Here is a 22493-nt window from a genome sequence, read left to right as displayed (position 1 = left end):
TTCTTTCTTGTGTCTTCATCACCAACCATGTTTCCTTAAACAGTTAATACCCCCTGTAGATAAACAGGTTGTATATTCCATGGTGGCATGCTTCTCTATACTAAAGATCCGTCAACTGAAAGATGGACCAGTTTCTTTGCACACTTCCATACTTCACACGCCAAGCATAGTCTTTACATTGGGTGAGAAATCAGCCCACGTGGGTCTGGAGAGATGGCTCGGAAATTGAGAGCACAAACGGCTTATGCAGAGGGCCCAACTTCAGTGGCCAGTGCCTAGGTTAGGTGACTCACAACTGCCTGTTACTCCAGCTCCAGTGCGTTTTTATGGCCACTTCAGGCATCTGCACTCGCATGCACATGCCCCCTACCCCACAGATAGCCACACCTACACATAAGTTTTTAAAAGGAAATAACTCTGATTGAGAGTGGTCTGCAGACCTTTCTACTTCAATCTCTAAAAATTATCAGTACAATGCTTTCTTTCCTACCACTCCTCCAAATCCTCAGGGGCCAGGGAAGTCTCTGAGGTCCAGAGCTTTATCCTAAAGCTGTGCCCCTGGCTCCTCATTTTAGTGCAGGCAGTAGCCACAGCACCGCAGACTCCAGAGCCACAAAGAGAATTGGAGGCATGGTTGGCAGGATTGTTAGAGGACCAAGAGCAGCTCCTCCCGAGATGCACTGAAGGGCTGTTCTCCTGTTTCCTGGCATGTGCTCTGGGCAGGAATATCAGAGGCTCCTGATCCCACCTGTGAGGAAGGATCGGTACCTGCTACCTTCAACCTCCAGGTGAGATGCTCCAGTGTTGTCCTTGGGGGGGTGAAGGCAAGGAGCCTCGGTGAACACCTCTGGCACACAGATACTGACTGGTTTTGGAGACGTAAAGAAACGTAAGCATCAGAAGAATGGATGAAGAGGTGGTAACAATAATTACATCTAGAAGTTAAATATTAGTAACAACACATACCCCATCTAAGTGGCTTCCTAATGACCAGTTAGGGTGGGAGAGACTTCCTGTCTGACTTCAAAAATGTTATGTGATGTTATACCACCCCAAAGAGGGCTGGCATGCAGTCGTTACTATTGAATGGATTAAGCTCATTCTAGGGAAAACTGGGCACTCCTACATCCCAGAATAGACCAACAAGATTAATACATTGACCAACTTTCCTAGAGTAATAGCTCTTCCAATGCTTGTAGAATCAAGTGCAGCTGTACATCATTATGCATGTAGCTCCTGATGCATTGTATTTTTGGGTACATCCTTAGTTCTCTATTTTTTATTGAGTTTGTTCTTTGGCAATTTTTACAAGTTTAAAGTGGATTCTGATTAGTGTAACAACCCTATCCTCTCCAATGTCCCTCTTCTCCCTATTAACCCTCTTCTCCCTATAATTCCCTTTCAAACATTCATGTTATTTTAAAAACTATTCACTGTAGCCGGGCGGTGGTGGCGCACGCCTTTAATCCCAGCACTTGGGAGGCAGAGCCAGGCGGATCTCTGTGAGTTCGAGGCCAGCCTGGGCTACCAAGTGAGCTCCAGGAGAGACGCAAAGCTACACAGAGAAACCCTGTCTCGAAAAACAAAAAAAAAAAAAAACTATTCACTGGAACCAGTTGGGCATCTCAGTAGGTACAAAACTGAAGACAATGATGATCCGTACTCCAGAACTCATCAGTAGTCAGTATTTCAGCTAATGACTCTGCTTCTTAAATGTCAATGGAATGAAGTGGAGCTATAGGCCATTGAAGACTTCAATTTTGTTTAGAACAGATATATTCCTTGTAACTCAGACACCCAACTGGTCTCCACATTACATTCCCTCTTTATCAATAGTGGAAAAAACAATTCAAGATACAGATTAATGTCTCTACATTTTTAACTATAAAAATTTATTTTGTGTGTGTGTGTGTGTGTGTGTGTGTGTGTGTGTGTGTGTGTGTGTGTGTGTCTGTCTGTCTGTCTGTCTCTCTGTCTGTCTGTCTGTCTATCTCTGTGTCTGTGTCTAGGCATGGGTAAGTTCATGTGCAACACTTGCAGAGGCCAGAAGAGGGGGTCAGGTCACTTGGAGCTAGATTCACGTGTGTTTGTGAGCTGCCTGACATGGGTGCTAGGAACTGAACTCAGATCCTCTGAAAAAACAGTAAGCACTTAACCTCTGAGCCATCTCTTTAGCTTCTAGTATCTTATTAAAAAAAAAAAAAACATTGAGGCATGAAATGCTCAAGGAAGTAAATAGAAAGCATCGTGGCCCCAACTCCTCTAGGGAGTAGAATCATTTCTTCTTCATCACTGTATCTCCTTACTATATAGAGAAACTGCTGGAAGAAAACACAGGGCTCACACATGTATTTTCAGTTGAATCAGTTTTTACGTGTTCTAGCTCTTAGATTCAGGGTGCTGTGGTGGCCCTTTGGGGGTGCACTTACAGTCATTCTAATGGTCATATAGGGAAATACAAGTACTCCTGGGTCATCAATCAGATTATGTAGCCACAAGAAGAATCCATGCAAGAGGAGAGTGTGGAGTCGGTACTAAAAGGTCAGAGGTAGATTGTGACGGGAGTGGAGTGTAAGGAATCTCAGTGGAGGGGAAGGACCACCGGAGGAGACCATGTCACAAGCTCTTAAGAATGCAGACAACCTCCCTCACCCAGTAATCAACCTGGGAAGTTTTTGTTTGTTTGTTTGCTTGCTTGTTTTTGTTTTCGTGTTTTTGTTTTGGTGTGTGTGTGTGTGTGTGTGTGTGTGTGTGTGTGTGTGTGTGTGTGTGTGTGTTAGATAAGTTTTGTGGAAGTCTGAATTCATGTAGGGTGTCTTCTTCTATTTCTCTCCACCTTGAGTTTTGAGACAGATTCTCTAGCTGAACCTGGAGATGAGCAACTGGCTAATCTGGCTGGGGAGCTCCAGGTATCCATCCTCTATGTTCCTCTCCCAGGGCTAGGGATACAGGTTCATGCCACATCACCCAGTTTTCACACAGGTGATGGGACCCAAACTCGGGTCTTCATGCATGTACGGCAGGCACTTTACAGACCAACGTATCTCCGCAGCACTGAGTGACTTTTTAACTACCGAAGACAATTTCTACTCCAGGAACCAGAAACTCACCGCATCAGGGCTTTCGTTTAAGATTACCTCTAGAATCCAAACTCAATTTCTTGAGAATCTCATTTTCATTAAGAAATTTAAAAAAAAAAATAGCTTCCTCAGACCAGGCTAGTGCTCAGTCGGAGAAAAGGCCTCAATTGGAGCAAAAGTTAGATCCATTCAACCACAGTGGACACTGGCATGAACTTCGATACAAATATGAACTGTAGCTACAACCCGTGTGGCTATGCTTTGTAATATAATCTCAATCATTGCATGAGGAAAAGGAAAGTGGTACCCATCGGACTGGTTTGAAAGCTGTTGAAAGACTGTGGGGAAATGCAAAGTCATATCCTTTGTCATGGAATGCAGATGAACTTTGGACCATTTGGTTCAAAGGCAAAGGAAAAGTGACTGTATAATAGCCAGGAACTATTGTCTGGAATGGGAGCTTTAGTGCCTGAAAACTGTGGACTGCTGGATTCACATCAGAACCTCAGCTTCATACTCTGTATGAAGTCATGTACCCAGCTCTTCTATATCTCTAGGACTCACTTAACTCATGACTTTTATACTTGGCCTAGAACCTTGAGATTAAATGTTCCCCAATGTTTCCAAATCTGGATCCTTGAGAAACTGACTCTCTGTAATAAGAATAAAGATAGTAACAAGCCCTGCGTGTCCAGCATTCCTCACAATTCTTGCCCCTCAGGCTCCCAGAGGATCTGTCTCAAACACCTTTTCTTGGCTATTGTGAATAGAGCAGCAATGAACTTGGATGAGTAAGTATCTCTGTAGTAGGAGGTACAGTCTTTGTGAAAATTCCAGGGATTAGTATGGCTGCGTCTTATGATAAATCCATTTTTCTCCTTTTGAGGAACCTCCATATTGATTTCCATGGTAGCTGCACTAGTTTACACATTCGCCGAGACTGAATCAATGTTTCCCTCTCCTCACTGCCATGAGAGCATTTGTTGTACAACTTTTTTTTTAAAAAAAAATTAACCATTCTGATTGGGGTAAGATGAAATCTTAAAGTAGTTTAGTTTGCATTTCCCTGATCACTGAGGATGTTGAACATTAAAAAAATATTTCTAGGCCATTTGTATTTCTTTTTTTGAGATCTCTGTTTGTATCTAAAGTCTATTTTTATTTTTAAAATTTGGACTAGTCCCTTGAGAATTTCGTAGGCTGTTTTAATCATATTCACCCTTCCCGCAACTCCTCCCAGATCTGCTCTGACTTTCCTACCCACCCGATATTGTGTCCCCTTTTCTCTCCTCTTCTGTATTTTTACCAATTAATCCTCATTTGTTTTTCCCATGCATTCTTGTATGCGTGGCCTTCAACTGGAGCATGGCCAACTTACCAGGACCTACACTGCCCCCGCCTCTCAGAAGCTATCAGTTGCCAACAGCTCCTCTCCTAGGGTGAGACTTCATGCCCAGCCCTCCTCTACTCGTTGGGAATTTGCCCGGCTTGAGCTTACACTGGGCTCAGGCATGCTGTCACAACTCCAGTAAGGTCACACATGCAGCTGTCCCGCTGTGTCCAGCAGACAGTGTTTCTGTGGACGCATCCACTGCCTCTGGCCTACTTTTTTTTTTTTTCAAAATATACTGAATTTGAAATTCTCAAAGAATGAATACAACTAGAGGCTGCTTGGCTGGGAAAATGGCCCTATGGCTAAAGTCATTTGCCACCAAGACTGATGATGAAGTTTAATTCCTAGGATCCATGTGATAGAGGAAAGAACAGACTCCTGGAAGCTGTCCTCTGACCTACACACACACACACACACACACACACACACACACACACACACACACACACACACACAGTGTTCCAAGTCAATGACTAATACCTAAGAACTTCAGTAAATGTCCCTGAGTTGATGTTCTGCATGATTCTCTGCACTGAGGAGGACTTTTTAGCTCTAATCCCCAAGTCTCTGAGGTGGAAGGGTGCTTGGGTTCCCGTCTTGAGTATTATGATGGGGGACAATGGAATTTACACAGTGCTGAAACAAGGTCATATTGGGTCAGCTTCCTGATCATTTCACTCCCAGACTGTGACTTAGAGCAAAAGATTTGCCACTTTGAGCCTTGTATCTTCCTACAAGAACAGAAAATATCTAGGTTTTAATATGGTCCTGACATTCAGAAGGAACTCATGGATTAAAGGGTTTTATTAGTAGGTTCTATAGCATTGTTTGCATCAATAATATTCTGTGTGAACTATGATATTCTCAAGTGGTACAGTGAGGAAATAATATGTGCTTGTGTATTATAATCACAAAGATTGGCTGCATTCCAATTTTCAAACTTTCTGATAAAGTGTGTCAGTTGTTATGGGACTCTGATTCTGAGAGATACTATACACAAGGATGTTAGTTGCTTGCAAAGGATCTTGCCAGCAAGGAGAGAGAAAGAAAAGCAACAAACAGCATCAACATTGATGTTTGGAGCTCGGATCAACCAGTAAAATGCTTGTCTTGCAAGCATTAGGACCCATGTTCAATATGAGAACCTGGTCATTGATGGTGCATGTTTGTGATCTCAATTGTAAGGAGATGGATACAGGGAGATCCTTGGGGCTCTTTGAGCAACTGTGTCTTTAAAGCACTTGGAGGTGTGTATGAGGGCTGGCTTGGTAATTAAGAGCACTCGCTCCTTTTCTAGAGACCTGGATTAAATTTCCAATACCTACATGGTGGCTCACAAGCATCTGAAAATCCAGTTCCAAGGACATAGCTCTTTCATCTGGCTCCACGGGTACTAGGCATGCCATATGACTCACATTCATATTTGCAGGCAAAAATATTTTACACATAGAATGAATGTTTTTTAAATGCAAGGGAGATTACATCTGAACAACATGTGAGGTTAACCGCTGGCCTGCACATGTACATGTGCACCCACATGTATACACATACACACAAGAAGTAATAAACATTGTGTGGATGGCCCATGATATAATAGAGCAATAGAAAATAAGAGAAAAGAGATATTTTTGGAAGGAAAAAAACTAATAGTCTTATAACACTCTTGATTTATAGGTATGACTAAATTTGTGTGGTGTTTAAAAAGAAAATTAAAAACCATCTAGACAGATGACATTTATTCCAGAGCAATACATAAAAGTGATCTAGTTCCTTATTTGGTACAGAGTGTATCATTCATTGTTTCATTTATTACAAGTAAATGTTATTCTTTTTTGCTTTATTTGGAGACATTATTCCTACAAGGTCAAAAGTTTCAGGCTCCTTCCTTTCACGTGAATCTCAGAGGGTGAGATGAGTTCATCAGACTTGGCCGAAAGCATATTACCCACTGATCCTATTGCAGACCCCCTCTCAAAAATTACATTTGTGTGTGTGTGTGTGTGTGTGTGTGTGTGTGTGTGTGTGTGTGTGTGTGTGTGTGTTAACAGATTTAGGAAACCTGTATGGAGATTTGAATGAAAAACATCTCCCGTAGACTCAGGCATTGACCACTTCGTACCAACTGGTGATGCTGCTTGGAAAAACTTAGGATGAGCAGCCTTGCTGGCTGGAGGAAGTAAGTCACTGGTGGGGGGGTGGGCTTTGAGAGTTCATAAGTCCGATCCACTTCCAGTTTGCTGCCTGTTTCAGACTTGCCATTGAGGAGGTTTGCCCTCTGCTTCCGGCTCCTGCTGCCATGTCTTCCCATCAGAACAAACTCTTATTCCCACTGGAGCCATGAGTTTTGTAAGCTCTCTCTTGATGCTTTCACATGCCTTAGCCATGTTTCATCATAACAACAAGAAAAGTAACCAGTACAGACAAGGACCATGCTAGAGTCTCTTGCAAAAATCGGCTAACACTCTACCTTTCTGGACAGTTGCCAGCACCACTAATTTCTCCAGGAAATGTGAAATCCAAAGTTCGTGTCATTGTGCTTGTTTGTGAACGATGTTATTTGCTCTCCACAGATGGAGACCTCACTGGAGTTGGCCAACATGACCAGAGTCCAGCAATTTGTATTGTTGGGCTTTCCCACAAGGCTGGGGATAAGGGATGCCCTATTTGTCCTCTTCCTGACTCTCTACCTGCTGACGCTCCTGGAGAACACCCTCATCATCTACCTCATCTGTAGTCACAGTGAGCTCCACAAGCCCATGTACTTCTTCCTGGGCAACCTCAGCTGCCTGGAGATGTGCTATGTGTCAGCCACCATGCCCACACTACTCGTGGGGCTGTGGACGGGACCCTACCATATTTCCTTTGTAACTTGCATGACCCAGCTCTTCTTCTTTGTCTCTCTCATCTGCACAGAGTGCACCCTCCTGGCCTCCATGGCCTATGACCGCTATGTGGCCATCTGCCGCCCACTGCACTACCCACTGCTCATGAGGCCCCAAGTCTGCCTGGGCTTAGCCTTGTCTTCATGGCTTGGTGGGCTGGTGGTCTCAGCAATAAAGACAAAATGCATTGCAAGCCTGACCTACTGCGGCCCCAATGTCCTCAACCAATTTTTCTGTGATGTCTCCCCTCTGCTCAACTTGTCCTGCACCCATGTGGCCCTCACAGAGCTGGTAGATTTCATCTCGGCCATCGTCATCTTCTGCGGAACACTCCTGGTGTCCTTGGCCTCCTATTCAGCCATTGGGATGGCCGTCCTCCGGATGCCATCAGCTGCTGCCCGACGCAAGGCCTTCTCCACCTGTGCCTCCCACCTGGTAGTGGTGGGCATCTTCTATTCAGCAGCTCTTTTCATCTATTGCCGCCCCAGCCGCATCAAGTCCATGGACCTCAACAAGGTGCTGTCTGTCATCTACACGGTGGTCACACCTCTCTGCAACCCTATCATCTACTGTCTGAGAAATAAGGAGGTCCACACTGTGCTGAGAAAGACTCTCCATTGGCCTTGATCACCATCTTCCATACACGAACCTTTCACACCTTGGTTCAAATCTTTCATGGCCCAACCACCACAAGTAATCTTTAAATGCTAACTAAAACCTGAAGAAAAGATTTGCCTAGGAGTTTAGCTAAGGAAAATCATTAAGAGAAAAATCACTTTAGAGAATGATCAAAGTTAATGAGTAATTATTATACATATTCACTAGCCCACATTTTTATATGCTTAAAATCACTCACAACATGCATATTTCATAGTCCTAGAATTTTTATTGACAATTGGCTGATAAATATTTATTGAGTCTCTAAGAGTCTACAAGGATAGAAAGATACTGTACAAAAATTAACAAGTTTACTGCATCATTGTTTGTGAAAAGAGAGAGTCAATTTAAATATCTATCAATAGTATTTATATGTAACAATAGTTTAATTACAAGATAAAATGTGAGACTGTACAAATGTTTTAAATAATTATTTGTATGATTTTAATTATGGATACACATGTATGTCTATGTGTGGGGTATGTGCACGGTGTGCAGAGGTCTCTGGAGCAGAGTTGCCAGCAGTTGTGAGTCACTCAACACGCATGCTGGAACTCAAGCTTGAGTCCTCTGCAAGAGCAGTGAATGCTTTTAACAACTGAGCCATTTCCCCAGCCCATATGCTCTACCATGAAATGCACCTAACTCATATGTATACTTAATTTTAAAACCAAGTAAAAATGCGCTACAAAATTCCTTTGTGTGTGTTTGCATATATTTGTGTGTGTGTGTGTGTGTGTGTGTGTGTGTGTGTGTGTGTGTGTGTGTGTGCCTGTACCTTAACGTGTGTGTGGAGGTCATAGGACAACTTCAGGTGTTAATTCTTACCTTCCATCTTCTCTAAAGCTTTCCTTCCCCTAGTTCCTCTACATCCACAGGGACCAGGGAATCCTCTCAGGTCTAGAGAGCTGGTTTAAGCTTGTTCCCTTGCCTTTAGTCTCACAGTATAGCCAACTCAGTGACTGGGACATTCCAAAGCAGAGACACAGGTGTGTGTGTGTGTGTGTGTGTGTGTGTGTGTGTGTGTGTGTGTGTGTGTTTGCATGCACATGCATGTTTGTTCAAGAACAAAGACAGCTTCTCCCAAGGCATACTGAAAGGCTCCAATCCTTGGCATCACCTCCTTCGGGCCAGCTGATTCCATCTGGCCAACACCAAAGCCTACCCTACGTTGAGCATCAGCCAGAAGGGATCTGTACTTGTCTGCCTTCATCCAGTAGGTGAGAAGGTCCAGAGAAATTCTTTGAGGGAGTGAAAAAATGAGAGACAGTCATTTACTCTGGTGAATATCATTTCTCTGCCCCACAGAGGAGGGGGAAATATCATGTTAATACAAGACTTTACTATAAGGTTTGACCTTGTAAGTTAAATGCCAGAAGCCCTGGTTTTGAACCCAGGCCCTACATAAAAGAGGGCGTGGTGGCATATACTTGATATCTCAGTACTTAGAAAACAGAGGCAGGGGATTGTCAGCTCAGGTCATCCTCCACTAGGTATCAAGTTTAAAGCCAACCTGGGATATATGAAACTTTATCTAAAAACCAATACAAGGAACAGCAGAAAGAATATGCTGTTTCTTTAGTCAAGATCATTCTGGCCTCGAAGTTGTGCTTCTCCCACCTTAGCCAGCCCTGGAGTGCTGGAATTACACGTATGTGATAACAGTTATACATGCTTGGCTATAAAAAAAAATTGTATAGAATACATAATTGTTTATTAGGTGCCAGCTCCAAATATTTGAAAGATATTGATGTAATGCTCATGATGACTGCATGTAAAAATATATGCATATATGGGTAGAGATAGTGAGAGACAGCATGGAGGGGTCAGGTGGTGTCTTAAAGACCATGTACTTACAAGAGAGAGGTAATCTGTTATGGTGACTTCAGACTCTTGTTTTCAGCAAACGTTCAGTTATCTTCCCAAAGATGAGAAGCTGGGCAGGCAATAAAGACGATTGTGGAGTCTCTCCATTTCAAAGAAAAGAAATAATCCTACATTACAGAGAAGACAAAGGGGGTTGAAATAGACAAAGTGACTCCTAGAGTTCAAGGTTTTCAAACATCTTGACGATAAAAACTCAGCTTCTTTCATGACCATGTATTCATTGCTCTTGAGTTCTGCTCTCTCTGCACGAAGCCTTCCTTCATAAGCATTTGTGGGATGCAGTAGAATTAATAACTATCAAGTCAATAGTCTCGTTGAGAAAAAAGCCTCTAGATTTTATGTAAGACAAGAGGTTTACAACCTGTCCCCATTTAACTTACAAGGTCAAACCTTATAGTAAAGGCTTGTATTAACATGATATTTTCCCCTCCTCTGTGGGGCAGAGAAATGATATTCACCAGAGTAAATGACTGTCTCTCACTTTGAAAAATATACAGTAGATGATTGAAGAGAGTTATTAGCCTTCCCAGAGCACAGATTTGGGAAATCATCATGGCTTATATCCCTTTGGAGAGCAGACAGAATCAGGCTATCCATCACACCCTTTTGAATCTAGGGTACATGCTGCTGAGTAGTTCGTAAATTATGGAACTGGGTATGTCTTCTGTTTCTCCTGATGTGGTGAGACACTTTGGGTGACTGGTAGATATTTGTATGATTGTTATGGAGTGCTGTGCTGTATTTCAACCTGTTAGAAAGGAAGAGTTACCAAGGAAAAGATTTACAGAAGAGTTGAGCAATGTGTGGGGTCGGTACAAAGGGGAACAGAATGACGCTCAAAGTAGAACCGAAAAATAGGGAAAAGCGAAATGGGGGAGGGGAGCGTATCAGTCACTGCCAGACTCTTCAGAGTTTTGGCATCAGTCCGGAGCCTGGATGATGAAGATTCCTTTTGCAGTAGCAAATAGAACTCCATCTACAGAGAGTCAGAACCTAACTCTTGAGAGCTCTTGTGTAAGCTTGTGGAAAGACCTACCACCCAGATTAAAAAAAAAAAACCCAAGCTAATGGGACGCTTGTGTTTAGCAACACAGATATAATCAGTCCCATGCTGTTCAGATATGGTGGGAGGGGGGTCCTGTTGAAGACAAAGACTAGGCATACACCCCTGGCAATAAGACTAGTGTGAACTTCTCTTGTGGTCTTTAAGATCTGAAGATATTGCTTAGTGGTAGAGAATCAGACTAGTAAGTGCAAGCCCTACACACACACACACACACACACACACACACACACACACACACACACACACACTTCTACCATGAAGGTTCTTAGAAAGAGTATCATCTTGCTTATGAAAATTTGGCAAAATAATTATTGAGTTCTTATGAGCTTTTCCAAATCAATTTTAAACCCATAAAGTGGAAATTTGATCAAACCTAATTTTTAAGATATATTATGGAATGGCGGAAATATAGAAATTTAAAATTTGATTAACTTTTATTAAAAATTACTATATAAAGCACTGGGTTGGGCATCTTATTTCCATGTGTGCATATAATGTACTTTGATAATATTCCCACCTGTACTACCACCTTCCCCCCCCCATACCTTATTTTCCTGTCCCATATCCACAATGTTCCTTTTACTTTTTTATTTTATGTTTAATCTTGAGCTTTAAAGATACGTATCTACCTATACAGAGTGCCTCCATTAAAACTTCTTTCTGATTTTGTTCTTTTTATTTTTTAATTTAATGCATGAATATAATGTCTTGATCATATCCACCCTTACCCACTCTCTGTAACCCACCCAAAACACCATGCTCCCAACATCATGTTCTCCTAAAGTCCAATTAGTGCCATTTGAGTGTGCATGGGTGTGGAGTCATCTGCTAGAGCACGGGGAATACACAAATGGTCACCTATCAGACCTGTGAAACAGTTGCCTTCTGTTGGTTTCCTCATGCCTCTTTAGTATTCAACTTCTTTATGGAATTTTTAAAACAAAATTTGCTCTTAATTGATTCTTCTCCCTATTTCTCTCCTACTGTATCCTTCTTTATATTTTATTCCTAAATTTAATATATCAGAGAGAATATCCAAAACTTACTTCACTTAACATGACCTCCAATTCCAACCATTTTTGTCTGCAATCATTATTTCATTTTCCTTTATGACTGATTAAAACCCTAGTGTGTATAAACACCATATCTTCTGTATTCATTCACTCGCTGCCTGACACTTAAGATGTCAGGACAGAGGACTTTGATTTTGGGAGAGCCCCGTGTGTAAACCAGCTCTACTTACTCACTCCCCTCTGTCTTGAGTAAGTAATTTCCCAATCCTGACCTCCATTGTGATGTTGCAATGGTAAAAGCATCTTCACAAAGGTCTGTGATGCTTTGAAGGGTTAAAATTCTTTGCAGTGGAAACCAAGACTTTGACCCAAGGAGGAGCTCTGGACGGTGGTTCTCAACCTGTGGGTTGCATTCTCTTTGGAGTCCCATATCAGATATTTATATTATAATTCATGACAGTAGCAAAATCACAGTTATGAAGTAGCAATGAAATAATGTTAGGATTGGGGGTCACCACAGCATGAGGAACTGTATCATTAGTAAAGCTGAGATCCACTGGCTTAGGATATGATTATTAGTAGTACTATGGAGTTTAATCATTTGACGCTTGTGTCGCTACCATTTAGAATGATGCTAACCAGAAAAATAACTTAGAGAGAGTGGCTGGACAGGGACTCCAGTTATCCAGAGATTTGATCCCACTTCCCTTATTAGTCATATGATTTAGAGCAAGCCATTTTAATTGGGTTTTAATCTTTAATGAAAAGTGTGTGTGTGTGTGTGTGTGTGTGTGTGTGTGTGTGTGTGTGTGTGTGTGCCACATGTGTGCTTGTGTCATGATATGTGTATGGAAATCAACAGACAGCTTGCAGGAATCTGTTCTCTCTTTCCACCAGGTGAGCGCCAGGGATCAAACTCAGGTTGTTGGACGTGGTAGCAAGCAGCGTTACCCACTGAGTGATCTCTCAGGCCCCATTTTAACATTTTATTCTACAGCGTCTTTCTTGTAAAACAAGAATAAGGATGGCATTTTTTACAGTGTTCTGGGAAGAATCAAAAAGAAGAAGGGCTGAGCAGTGGTGGCACATGCCTTTAATCCCAGCACTCAGGAGGCAGAGCCAGGCGGATCTCTGTGAGTTCGAGGCCATCCTGGTCTACAGAGTGAGATCCAGGACAGGCTCCTAAGCTACACAGAGAACCCCTATCTTGAAAAAAATCAAAAACAAAAGGAGAAGGGAGATATAAGAAGGAAGAGAAGGGGGAAAATTGGGAGGGAGAACAAAGGAGGTTCAGAAAAAGCAGAAGCAGCAGCAGAAGAGGATAGATGAGGAGGAGGGGTTAGGGGGAGGGGTGAGGAGGAGAGGTGAGGAGGAGGGGTGAGGAGGAGGAGAAAGAAGAATGAGAAGGAAAGAGAGAGACTATTATTCCACTCTGGGCTTTATAGAGTACCTAATGTGTGTGTCAGGGACTGAAAGAAAAGAAAACACAGCTAAAAAGACTACACTTTTTTTCCCCAAAACTGACATACATCTTTGTAATGTGTGGTGTTTTTTTTTTTTTTTTTTGTGTGTGTGTGTGTGTGTGTGTGTGTGTGTGTGTGTGTGTGTGTGTGTGTGTGTGTGTGCAGCCCCATATGCAAGCATGGGTATGGAGGTCAGAAGACAACCTGGAGTGTCAGTCCGCATTGTCAAAACAGTGTTTAAATCATCAGTGTATGAGACAGGCTCTCTGGCCCTAGGGCTTCTGGGGATTCTTTCTGGCCCTCAGCTAACTAGAGGAGTTCTGGAACTACAGACAGAGGTCACAATATCTGACTTTATGGGGTTTCTGCAGATTCAAATTCATATTCTCATGCTTGGTTGGTGTCATTTGATCCACTGAGCCATCTTCCAGGCTCATAATTTTTTTTAGACACAGTGACATTATGAAGCACTGGCAGACCTGGGACTCACTGCATAGACCAGGCAAGCCTCTAACTCACAGAAAACTTCTTGCCCCTGTCTCCCAAGGGCTTGGATTAAACAACCACCACACTTGGCAAGGCCCGTAATATTTTTTACCACCCACTGATTCACTTGGTTTTAATATATACTCAGGAATAACAAGCATGTTTCTCGCAACTCGAGTGCTCTGTATGAAGTCACAGATTCAGTAAGAGTGAGATACCAAGCTTGCACAATGCCCCATAAATTTGCTGTGTCTTTCTCTATAAAGGGGAACTCCAAGCACTCTAAATGTCTTCCCAGATTTTTTAATCACTGTGTATCATCAGGGATGCAATGTTAACCATTTTCTTTGTCTGTCTACAGATGGAGAGGTCCCTGAAGTTGGCCAACATGACCAGGGTTCAGCAGTTCATCTTGCTGGGATTGTCCACTAGGTTGGACATAAGAGATGCTCTATTTGCTGTCTTCCTGACTCTCTACCTGCTGACACTCATGGAGAACACACTCATCATCTACCTCATCTGTAGTCACAGCGAGCTCCACAAGCCCATGTACTTCTTCCTGGGCAACCTCAGCTGCCTTGAGATGTGCTATGTGTCAGTCACCATGCCCAGCTTGCTCATAGGTCTCTGGAATGGAATCTATCATATTTCCTTCATAGCCTGTATGACCCAACTCTTCTTCTTCATTGTCCTTGTAGGCACAGAGTGTATCCTTCTGGCTTCTATGGCTTATGACCGCTATGTGGCCATCTGCCGCCCATTACACTACCCACTACTCATGAGGCCCCAGGTCTGTCTGGGCTTGGCTGTGACTTCATGGCTGGGTGGGCTACTGGTCTCTATGGTCAAGACCACATGCATTGCCACCCTGTCCTACTGTGGCCCCAATGTCCTCAACCATTTCTTCTGTGATGTTTCCCCATTACTCAACCTGTCATGTACCCATGTGGCCCTCACAGAACTGGTAGACTTCATCTCAGCTATTGTCATCCTCTGGGGCTGCTTCCTCGTGACTATGGCCTCCTATGTGGCCATTGGTAGGACAGTTCTGGCCATGCCTTCTACCACTGCCCGCTCCAAGGCCTTCTCCACCTGTGCCTCCCACCTGGTAGTAGTAGGCATTTTCTACTCAGCCACTATCTTCATCTATGCCCGTCCTAAACGATTAGAAGCCATGGATCTCAACAAGATGCTGTCTGTCATCTACACAGTGGTCACCCCCATGTGCAACCCAGTCATCTACTGTCTGAGGAACAAGGAGGTCCAAGTAGCTTTCTACAAAACCATGCACTGGTCCTGAGGTTGACCAGATGACTGAGTCATGTGGGAGGGATCTTAAATTACCAATATCTATTTTTTTTATTAAAATACAATTCAGATACCATGAATTTCTCCTTTAAACACATACAATGTAGTGTTTTCTTCTTAGATTGCTTCCAATTACATAATCATCATCATGTCAAACCCAGAACATTTTATTTTCCCTGAAGATAAACCTAGCCATATTAGAAATCATTCCTAATGCCCACCACTCACTACTCCACACTCCAATAACTAACAGCCTATATTTAGTTTCTGTAAATTCATCAGTTCTAGATCTTTTATAGTAAGGGGTTTATGTTATATGTGGCTATTGTGGCTGACTATTTTGAAGGCTGTACACATCCCTTCATTAATTAGTACTTTATTTCTGTTTGTACCCAAATGATATTATATTGTATTGATGCTCCCTCTTCTATGCGCTCATTTATCAGTTAACAGACATGTGGGTTGATTCTACTTTGGGGAAATCTTTTGTCTAATGCAACTATGAACATTTTTATATTGTAAAAAGATATAACTTCGCTGCTTTGTTGCCAGAGGGGGCGGAGTTGGAAGTTGCAGGCTTGCGGGGCCAGCGTTCTCGAGAGGTGGAGTTGCGGCCGCTGCTATCTCCCCCCAATAGTCTTCAACCAGTCCCCGCCCGACAGCAGCCATGAGCGGCGGCGAGTACGGCGGAGATGAAGTTGGCGCCCTTGTTTTCGACATTGGATCATATACAGTGAGGGCTGGCTATGCTGGTGAGGACTGCCCCAAGGTTGATTTCCCCACGGCCATTGGTGTGGTGTTGGAGAGAGACGATGGCAGCACCATGATGGAGATAGATAGACGGTGACAAATGCAAACAGGGCGGCCCCACCTATTACATAGACACCAACGCCCTCCGAGTTCCCAGGGAGAACATGGAGGCCATCTCACCACTCAAGAATGGAATGGTTGAGGCCGGGCGGTGGTGGCGCACGCCTTTAATCCCAGCACTCGGGAGGCAGAGGCAGGCGGATCTCTGTGAGTTCAAGGCTAGCCTGGGCTACCAAGTGAGTCCCAGGAAAGGCGCAAAGCTACACAGAGAAACCCTGTCTCGAAAAACCCAAAAAAAAAAAAAAAAAAAAAAAAAAAAAAAAAAAAAAGAATGGAATGGTTGAAGACTGGGATAGTTTCCAGGCCATTTTGGATCATACTTACAAGATGCATGTCAAGTCTGAAGCCAGCCTGCACCCTGTTCTCATGTCGGAAGCACCGTGGAACACCAGGGCCAAGAGAGAGAAGCTGACGGAGCTGATGTTCGAGCTCTATAGCATCCCTGCCTTCTTCCTTTGCAAAACTGCGGTTTTGACGGCATTTGCTAATGGTCATTCTACTGGGCTGATCCTGGACAGTGGGGCCACCCACACCATTGCAATTCCTGTCCATGATGGTTACGTCCTTCAGCAAAGCATTGTGAAATCCCCTCTTGCTGGAGACTTCATAACCATGCAGTGCAGAGAACTCTTCCAGTAAATGAATATAGAACTCATTCCTCCGTATATGATTGCATCAAAAGAGGCTGTTCGGGAAGGCTCTCCAGCAAACTGGAAAAGAAAAGAGAAACTGCCCCAGGTTACAAGGTCTTGGCAAATTACATGTGCAATTGCGTCATCCAGGATTTTCAGGCTTCAGTTCTTCAGGTGTCAGACTCCACCTACGATGAACCGGTAGCCGCACAGATGCCAACCGTCCACTACGAATTCCCCAACGGTTACAACTGTGATTTTGGTGCAGAGCGGCTAAAAATTCCCGAAGGATTATTTGACCCTTCCAGTGTAAAGGGGTTTTCTAGGAACACAATGCTGGGAGTCAGTCATGTGGTCACTACAAGTGTTGGAATGTGTGACATTGACATCAGACCGGGTCTCTATGGCAGTGTGATCGTAGCAGGAGGAAACACTCTAATACAGAGTTTCACTGACAGATTAAATAGAGAGCTTTCTCAGAAAACTCCCCCAAGCATGCGGTTGAAACTGATCGCAAATAACACGACGGTGGAACGGAGGTTCAGCTCATGGATTGGAGGCTCCATCCTAGTGTCTCTGGGTACCTTTCAACAGATGTGGATTTCCAAACAAGAATATGAAGAAGGAGGGAAGCAGTGTGTAGAAAGAAAATGCCCTTGAAGGCTCCCACCCTGCCTGCCCGTCACCTCACGTCTGTAGCTTTAGTACACTCAGGAAAAGATGACCATCTTTTGTAGAATGTTTATACATGTTTGCATAGTTCAATGTCCACTTAAATTTTTTAAGGCTTTAACTGGCTATAAATTAAAATGAGTTTGTGCTTTCCTTGAAATGCACTTATTCTTATTACAGGCATTTTATAATTTTGTATGAATGTCTATTTTTTTCTAAATATTTTGCTTTCAATGAGTACTTTCCAGCTCTCCTGTGGGTTGGTGGAGTTACTTTTTATTGACTAGTAAAAGTTATTGCCTATGCTTTTTATCTTAGGCTTATAAAACTAAATAAAATCACTACCCATCATATATATATATATATATATATATATATAAAGATATAACTTATTATTTGTTTATGGGTATTTTCTTGCATGTATTTCTGTACTCCATGTGTGTGACTGGTGCCCACAGAGGCCAGAAAGGCAGCCTTAAATCCCCTGGAACTGGAGTTACAGACAGTTATGAGCCACCATGTGAGTACTGGGAGGGGCAGTCAGTGTAAATATCACTTTAAAAATTTAAAAAGACTTCTATTTATTCTTTGACAATGGCATTCATGTATACAGTGTATCTTGATCCTATTGACCAATCCCACCCCCTCAAATTCCTTGTGTCCTTCCACCTTTATGTGCTCCTCCTTAATCCTCTGAGCCTGACTACGGCCGCCTAAATGAGCATTAGCAACCTGCCAGCATCCACACCCCTAAAGAAAAATGGCTTACTTTTCTATAACAGGCACCAGTTGCCAATAGCTGCATGGCTAGGAGAGGAGCCTCGCGAGTCCCACCCACATCCATACTGTAATACTGACTGGATGTATCTTGTGCTGCTAACCACAGCTTCTGGGTGCTCATGAGAGCAATGGCCTTGTCCCATCCAGAGGACGGCATTTTCCAGCTCTCCTCACTATCCCCAGCTCGAACATCCTTTCTATCTGTTATGGTGAACAGGTTTTTGTTGGTGGTGGTTTTGTATGTTTTAATAGGTCTATTTAAGATTTTCTTGTATGTATGTGTGTGATGCATGTGTGTGCATGCCTGCAAGGCCGAGAAGAGGGTGCTGGATCTCTAGAGCTGGAGTTATGGGTGGTTGTGAGCCACCTGATGGGTAGCTGGAACTTGAAATTAGGTCCTCTGCAAGAGTAGTACATGCTTTTAACTGCTGAGACATTACTCTAGCCCCTAAAGTAGTATTTTAAATGGAGTTTTTGCTTTGGAAGAACTCAGGGGGAAATGATTTACTTGAAACAACAAATAATATTCACTCGGTTACTATTTTTTAAAAATATAAAGAGATACCCATGGATATCAGCCAGTGTTGGCAGAGGACATTTTGAGGATATACAGACTCAAACTTGAAAGGTGAATGAAAACATTTTCAAAACAAATTTTAGTAGCAATTAAAGATTTTAACCAAATTGTCAGAATATCTTCTGAGGAACATTTGATTATATGCATGAAAAATTAGAAAATCTATGGATTCTATGATGATGTCAATGTAAGCAACTTTTATCCAGAAAATCAAAAAGAATGCAGGCAGCCACTCAGCTATGAAGAAAAATTGTAAGATTCTATGCTATTATTGAAAACATCTTTTTCAAAACATTAAATTCAGAGGTGGAGGCAGGAGGATCAGGAGTTCAAGGTCATCCTTAACTACATAGTGAGTTTGAGGCTAGCCTGGACTACACGAAGTTCTGTCTCAGTACACTAAGAAACAACAGGAAGCTCAACTGTGTACAGAATACTCACACAATGGACTATTGTGTCATAGTGGAATACTATGTCATTCAAATAGTTATTCACGTTCTGTGAAAAAAAATGTCAGTTATGGGGCTGGGGAGATGGTTCAGTTGATATGGTACTCGCCCTGCAAGCATGAGAACCTGAATCATACTGTCTATAGCAAAAATGACCACTGAGAATTGGCGAATTTTAAGTCAACTTAAGAGCCAATGAGGATAAAAAGTTTATTTCATTTTTTCCTCAGTTATCTCCAACTAATATTCTCATGAATATAGTTAGAGAACACTCATTTCTCTTGAGTGACTGTTAACATAAACTACTGTTTAAAATAAAGATTTCCAAAATCTCCCAGTATGATGAGCAAGTCATTCCACAAAAGGTCATTCTTTTATTTTTATTTCCTCTTTCCTTTTCCTTCAGAGAACATCTCACCATGAGGCTCTGGCTAGGCTGGAATTTGCTGTATAGACCAGGCTGGCCTTGAACTCACAGAGAATGGCTTCCAGAGTGTTGAGAGCAAAGGCCGAGCCACTGCATCTAGCTCATTTCCTCTTTTTAACTTAATGTGATGATAAAGCTAATACCAACTTACTGAAAAACAGTAAGCACATAAAATAGAAAACGAGAGTTTCTCAAGGTCGTGCTCATTAACAAACAATTCTAGCAGCTGTCAACTACACTGCACATCCCTTCAGACTCCTTCTAAATGGATACTAGTGCAAATAATTTCCACCGTCACAGTCGTTGTCATTATTGTCTTGTAGGGTTGACACAGTCATGGCATTACTTTGTTATTCTCAACTCAATCACCTACCAGGTTATCTTCCCCATGTCCAGTCACCACAGATCCAGGTTAATCTTTGGCTGATACACATCTTTTCACAATATGTAAGCTATAAATGTAAATAACCTTCAAGTGGATCTTTATTTCCAATCATTTCAAATATTTATTTACATGATATTTATTCTAAATGTCACGATTTGCAATAACCATTCTTGCACATATATTTTGTTCACTATTTGTACATACAGATATATGTAGCATATGTACATTAGGATGCAAAGAATAAATGATAATCTTCTCTCAAGTGTGTATTTAACAGACAGGATGCCCACCTTCCTTGTATTTACTGAGCAGTTACGTTTCTTTGTCAATATTTCTGTTCACAACTATTTTCATTTGGTTTTTATTTGGGAATATTTCCTTCCTTCCACCCTCCCTCCCTCCCTCCCTCCCCTCCCTCCCTACCTTCCTTTCTTCCTTCCTTTATCCCTCTCTCCTTTCCTTCCCTTCCTCCTTACTGTCCTCCCTCCGTTTCTTCCTTCCTTCTTTCCCTCTTTCTTTCCTTCCTTTGTGTGCTGGCTAATTTTATTTCAACCTGACACAAGCTATAGTCATCTAAAAAAAGGAACCTTGATTGAGAAAATGCCTCCATAAGATCATGCTGTAGGCAAACCTATAGGGAATTTTCTTAATTAGTGATTGATGGGTGAGGGCCCAGGACATTGTAGGCAGTGCCATCCCTGGGCTGATGGTCCTGGATTCTATAAGAAAACAGGCTGAGCAAGCCACGAGGAGCAAGACAGTAGGCAGCACCCTTCCAAGGCCTCTGGATAAGTTCCTGCCTCCAAGTCCCTGCTCTATTTGAGTTCTTGTCCTGACTTCCTTTAATGATGAACTGTGATTAGGAAATATAAGACTAATAAACACTTTCCTCCCCAAGTAGCTCTGATCGTGGTATTTCACCACAGCAGTAGTAACCCTTTTAATTGCAAGAATTTTTCATTTTGTCTGTCGTGAATTGGAGTATATGCATTCACCATGCACTTGTGAAGATTAGAGGACAATCCATGGATGTCATTTTGCTCCATCTACAATGTGAGGCCCAGGGACTCAGGTCATCAGGCTTGAGAGCAATTGTCTAGTCACTGAGCCATCTTCTCAGCCTCTATAATATTCCTGTTTTTCATGTTGATTATACAAAGTCTCTACACAGTATCCCAGAAACTTCTGCCATGTTTCTTTCTGCCTTTGAAATTTCTTCGTGTGCATTTAATCAAACCAGGAGAGGGAGGACATCACCTCTCTCAAGAATCTCAGCACAGATGGAGGGTTTTCTTCAGCACTGCATGGACCTCCCTATTCCTCAAGCAGTAGAGGATTGGGCTACACATGGGCGTGGCCACTGTGTAGATGACTGACAGCACCTTGTTGAGGTCTGTGGATTTGATATGTCTGGGCCTGGAATACATAAAGATGACCACAGAGTAGAAAATCCCCATCACGAGGAGGTGGGAGGCACAGGTGGAGAAGGCTTTGTGGCTCGCAGCAGCTGAAGGCATCCGGATCAGCACCCTGCTGATGGCCACATAAGAGGCCAGAGCAACTAGCAATGACCCACAGAAGATGACGATGGCTGAAATGAAGTCGGCCAGCTCTGTGAGGGCCATGTGGGTGCAGGACAGGTTGAGCAGAGGAGAGACATCACAGAAGAAGTGATTGAGGACATTGGGGCCACAGTAGGACAGACTTGCAATGCATGTAGTCTTGATCACAGAGACCAACAGTCCACCCACCCAGGAGGACAAAGCCAATCCCCGGCAGACTTGGGGCCTCATGAGCAGTGGGTAGTGCAGTGGGCGGCAGATGGCCACATAGCGGTCATAGGCCATGGAGGCCAGGAGGGTGCACTTGGTACCAATGAAAGAAATGAATAAAAACAATTGAGCCATGCAGGATGTGAAGGACACATGGCAAGGGCTGGACCTCAGGCTCATGAGCAGGCTGGGCATGGTGACTGACACATAGCACATCTCAAGGCAGCTGAGGTTGCCCAGGAAGAAGTACATGGGCTTGTGGAGTAACTCATGGTGGCTGCAGATGAGGTAGATAACTAGCATATTCTCTAAGAGGATCAGCAGATAGAGGACCAGAAAGATAACAAACAGACCATCCCTGATGTCTTTCCTCGCAGACAAACCCAGTAGGATAAAATCCTGGTCAGTGGACCTGTTGGCCAGTTGCAGAGATCTCTCCATCTAAGTGAAGAAAGAAACAGGTTTATAAAGACCCTGGTCTGTTCTGAAGTGTAAAGGCATCTATGGTCAAACCTTCTCAGAGCTGAATCAACTTGGCAAGGGGTTGATCTGGGGCAGGTGGAGCAATAAGGAGAAACTGGAAAACTGCAAAACCAGAAATGGAAAACTGACACACACAGGAATTTACTGAGTCTGAAATTTTAAGCAAGACATCCAACCTTATGATCCTACATTACTGTATGGGTAAAACAGA

At 42.9% G+C, this 22493-nt stretch overlaps 3 protein-coding genes and 1 pseudogene across 3 annotated transcripts; 3 read left to right on the top strand and 1 right to left on the bottom strand.

The window, feature by feature from the left end:
• The first annotated feature begins 573 nt into the window (after positions 1 to 573).
• On the top strand, positions 574 to 8701 carry LOC102911150 (olfactory receptor 6Z7-like). Its single transcript, XM_006993577.3, has 2 exons — positions 574 to 788; positions 7044 to 8701. Exon 2 carries the CDS (start codon positions 7044 to 7046, stop codon positions 7980 to 7982), a length of 939 nt encoding a protein of 312 aa, XP_006993639.1. The 5' UTR covers positions 574 to 788; the 3' UTR covers positions 7983 to 8701.
• Positions 8702 to 14288: 5587 nt separating this feature from the next.
• Positions 14289 to 15227, top strand: LOC102910827 (olfactory receptor 6Z7). Its single transcript, XM_006993576.3, has one exon. The coding sequence runs from the start codon at positions 14289 to 14291 to the stop codon at positions 15225 to 15227; it is 939 nt and encodes a 312-aa protein (XP_006993638.1).
• Positions 15228 to 16378: 1151 nt separating this feature from the next.
• LOC102910518 (actin-like protein 6A pseudogene) lies at positions 16379 to 17600 on the top strand (annotated as a pseudogene).
• Positions 17601 to 21298: 3698 nt separating this feature from the next.
• LOC102910197 (olfactory receptor 6Z7-like) lies at positions 21299 to 22240 on the bottom strand. The gene has a single exon (XM_006993575.1). The coding sequence runs from the start codon at positions 22238 to 22240 to the stop codon at positions 21299 to 21301; it is 942 nt and encodes a 313-aa protein (XP_006993637.1).
• Positions 22241 to 22493: the final 253 nt, after the last annotated feature.

Source organism: Peromyscus maniculatus, chromosome 1, assembly GCF_049852395.1.
Source record: "Peromyscus maniculatus bairdii isolate BWxNUB_F1_BW_parent chromosome 1, HU_Pman_BW_mat_3.1, whole genome shotgun sequence".
In the NCBI taxonomy this organism is placed as follows: domain Eukaryota; kingdom Metazoa; phylum Chordata; class Mammalia; order Rodentia; family Cricetidae; genus Peromyscus; species Peromyscus maniculatus.
This window is presented reverse-complemented; position numbering and strand designations above follow the sequence as displayed.

What these genes read in the sequence shown, in the direction of transcription:
- LOC102911150 (XM_006993577.3), top strand. Translation starts at nt 7,044, where the DNA reads ATGGAGACCTCACTGGAGTTGGCCAACATGACCAGAGTCCAGCAATTT.
- LOC102910197 (XM_006993575.1), bottom strand. Translation starts at nt 22,240, where the DNA reads ATGGAGAGATCTCTGCAACTGGCCAACAGGTCCACTGACCAGGATTTT.
- LOC102910827 (XM_006993576.3), top strand. Translation starts at nt 14,289, where the DNA reads ATGGAGAGGTCCCTGAAGTTGGCCAACATGACCAGGGTTCAGCAGTTC.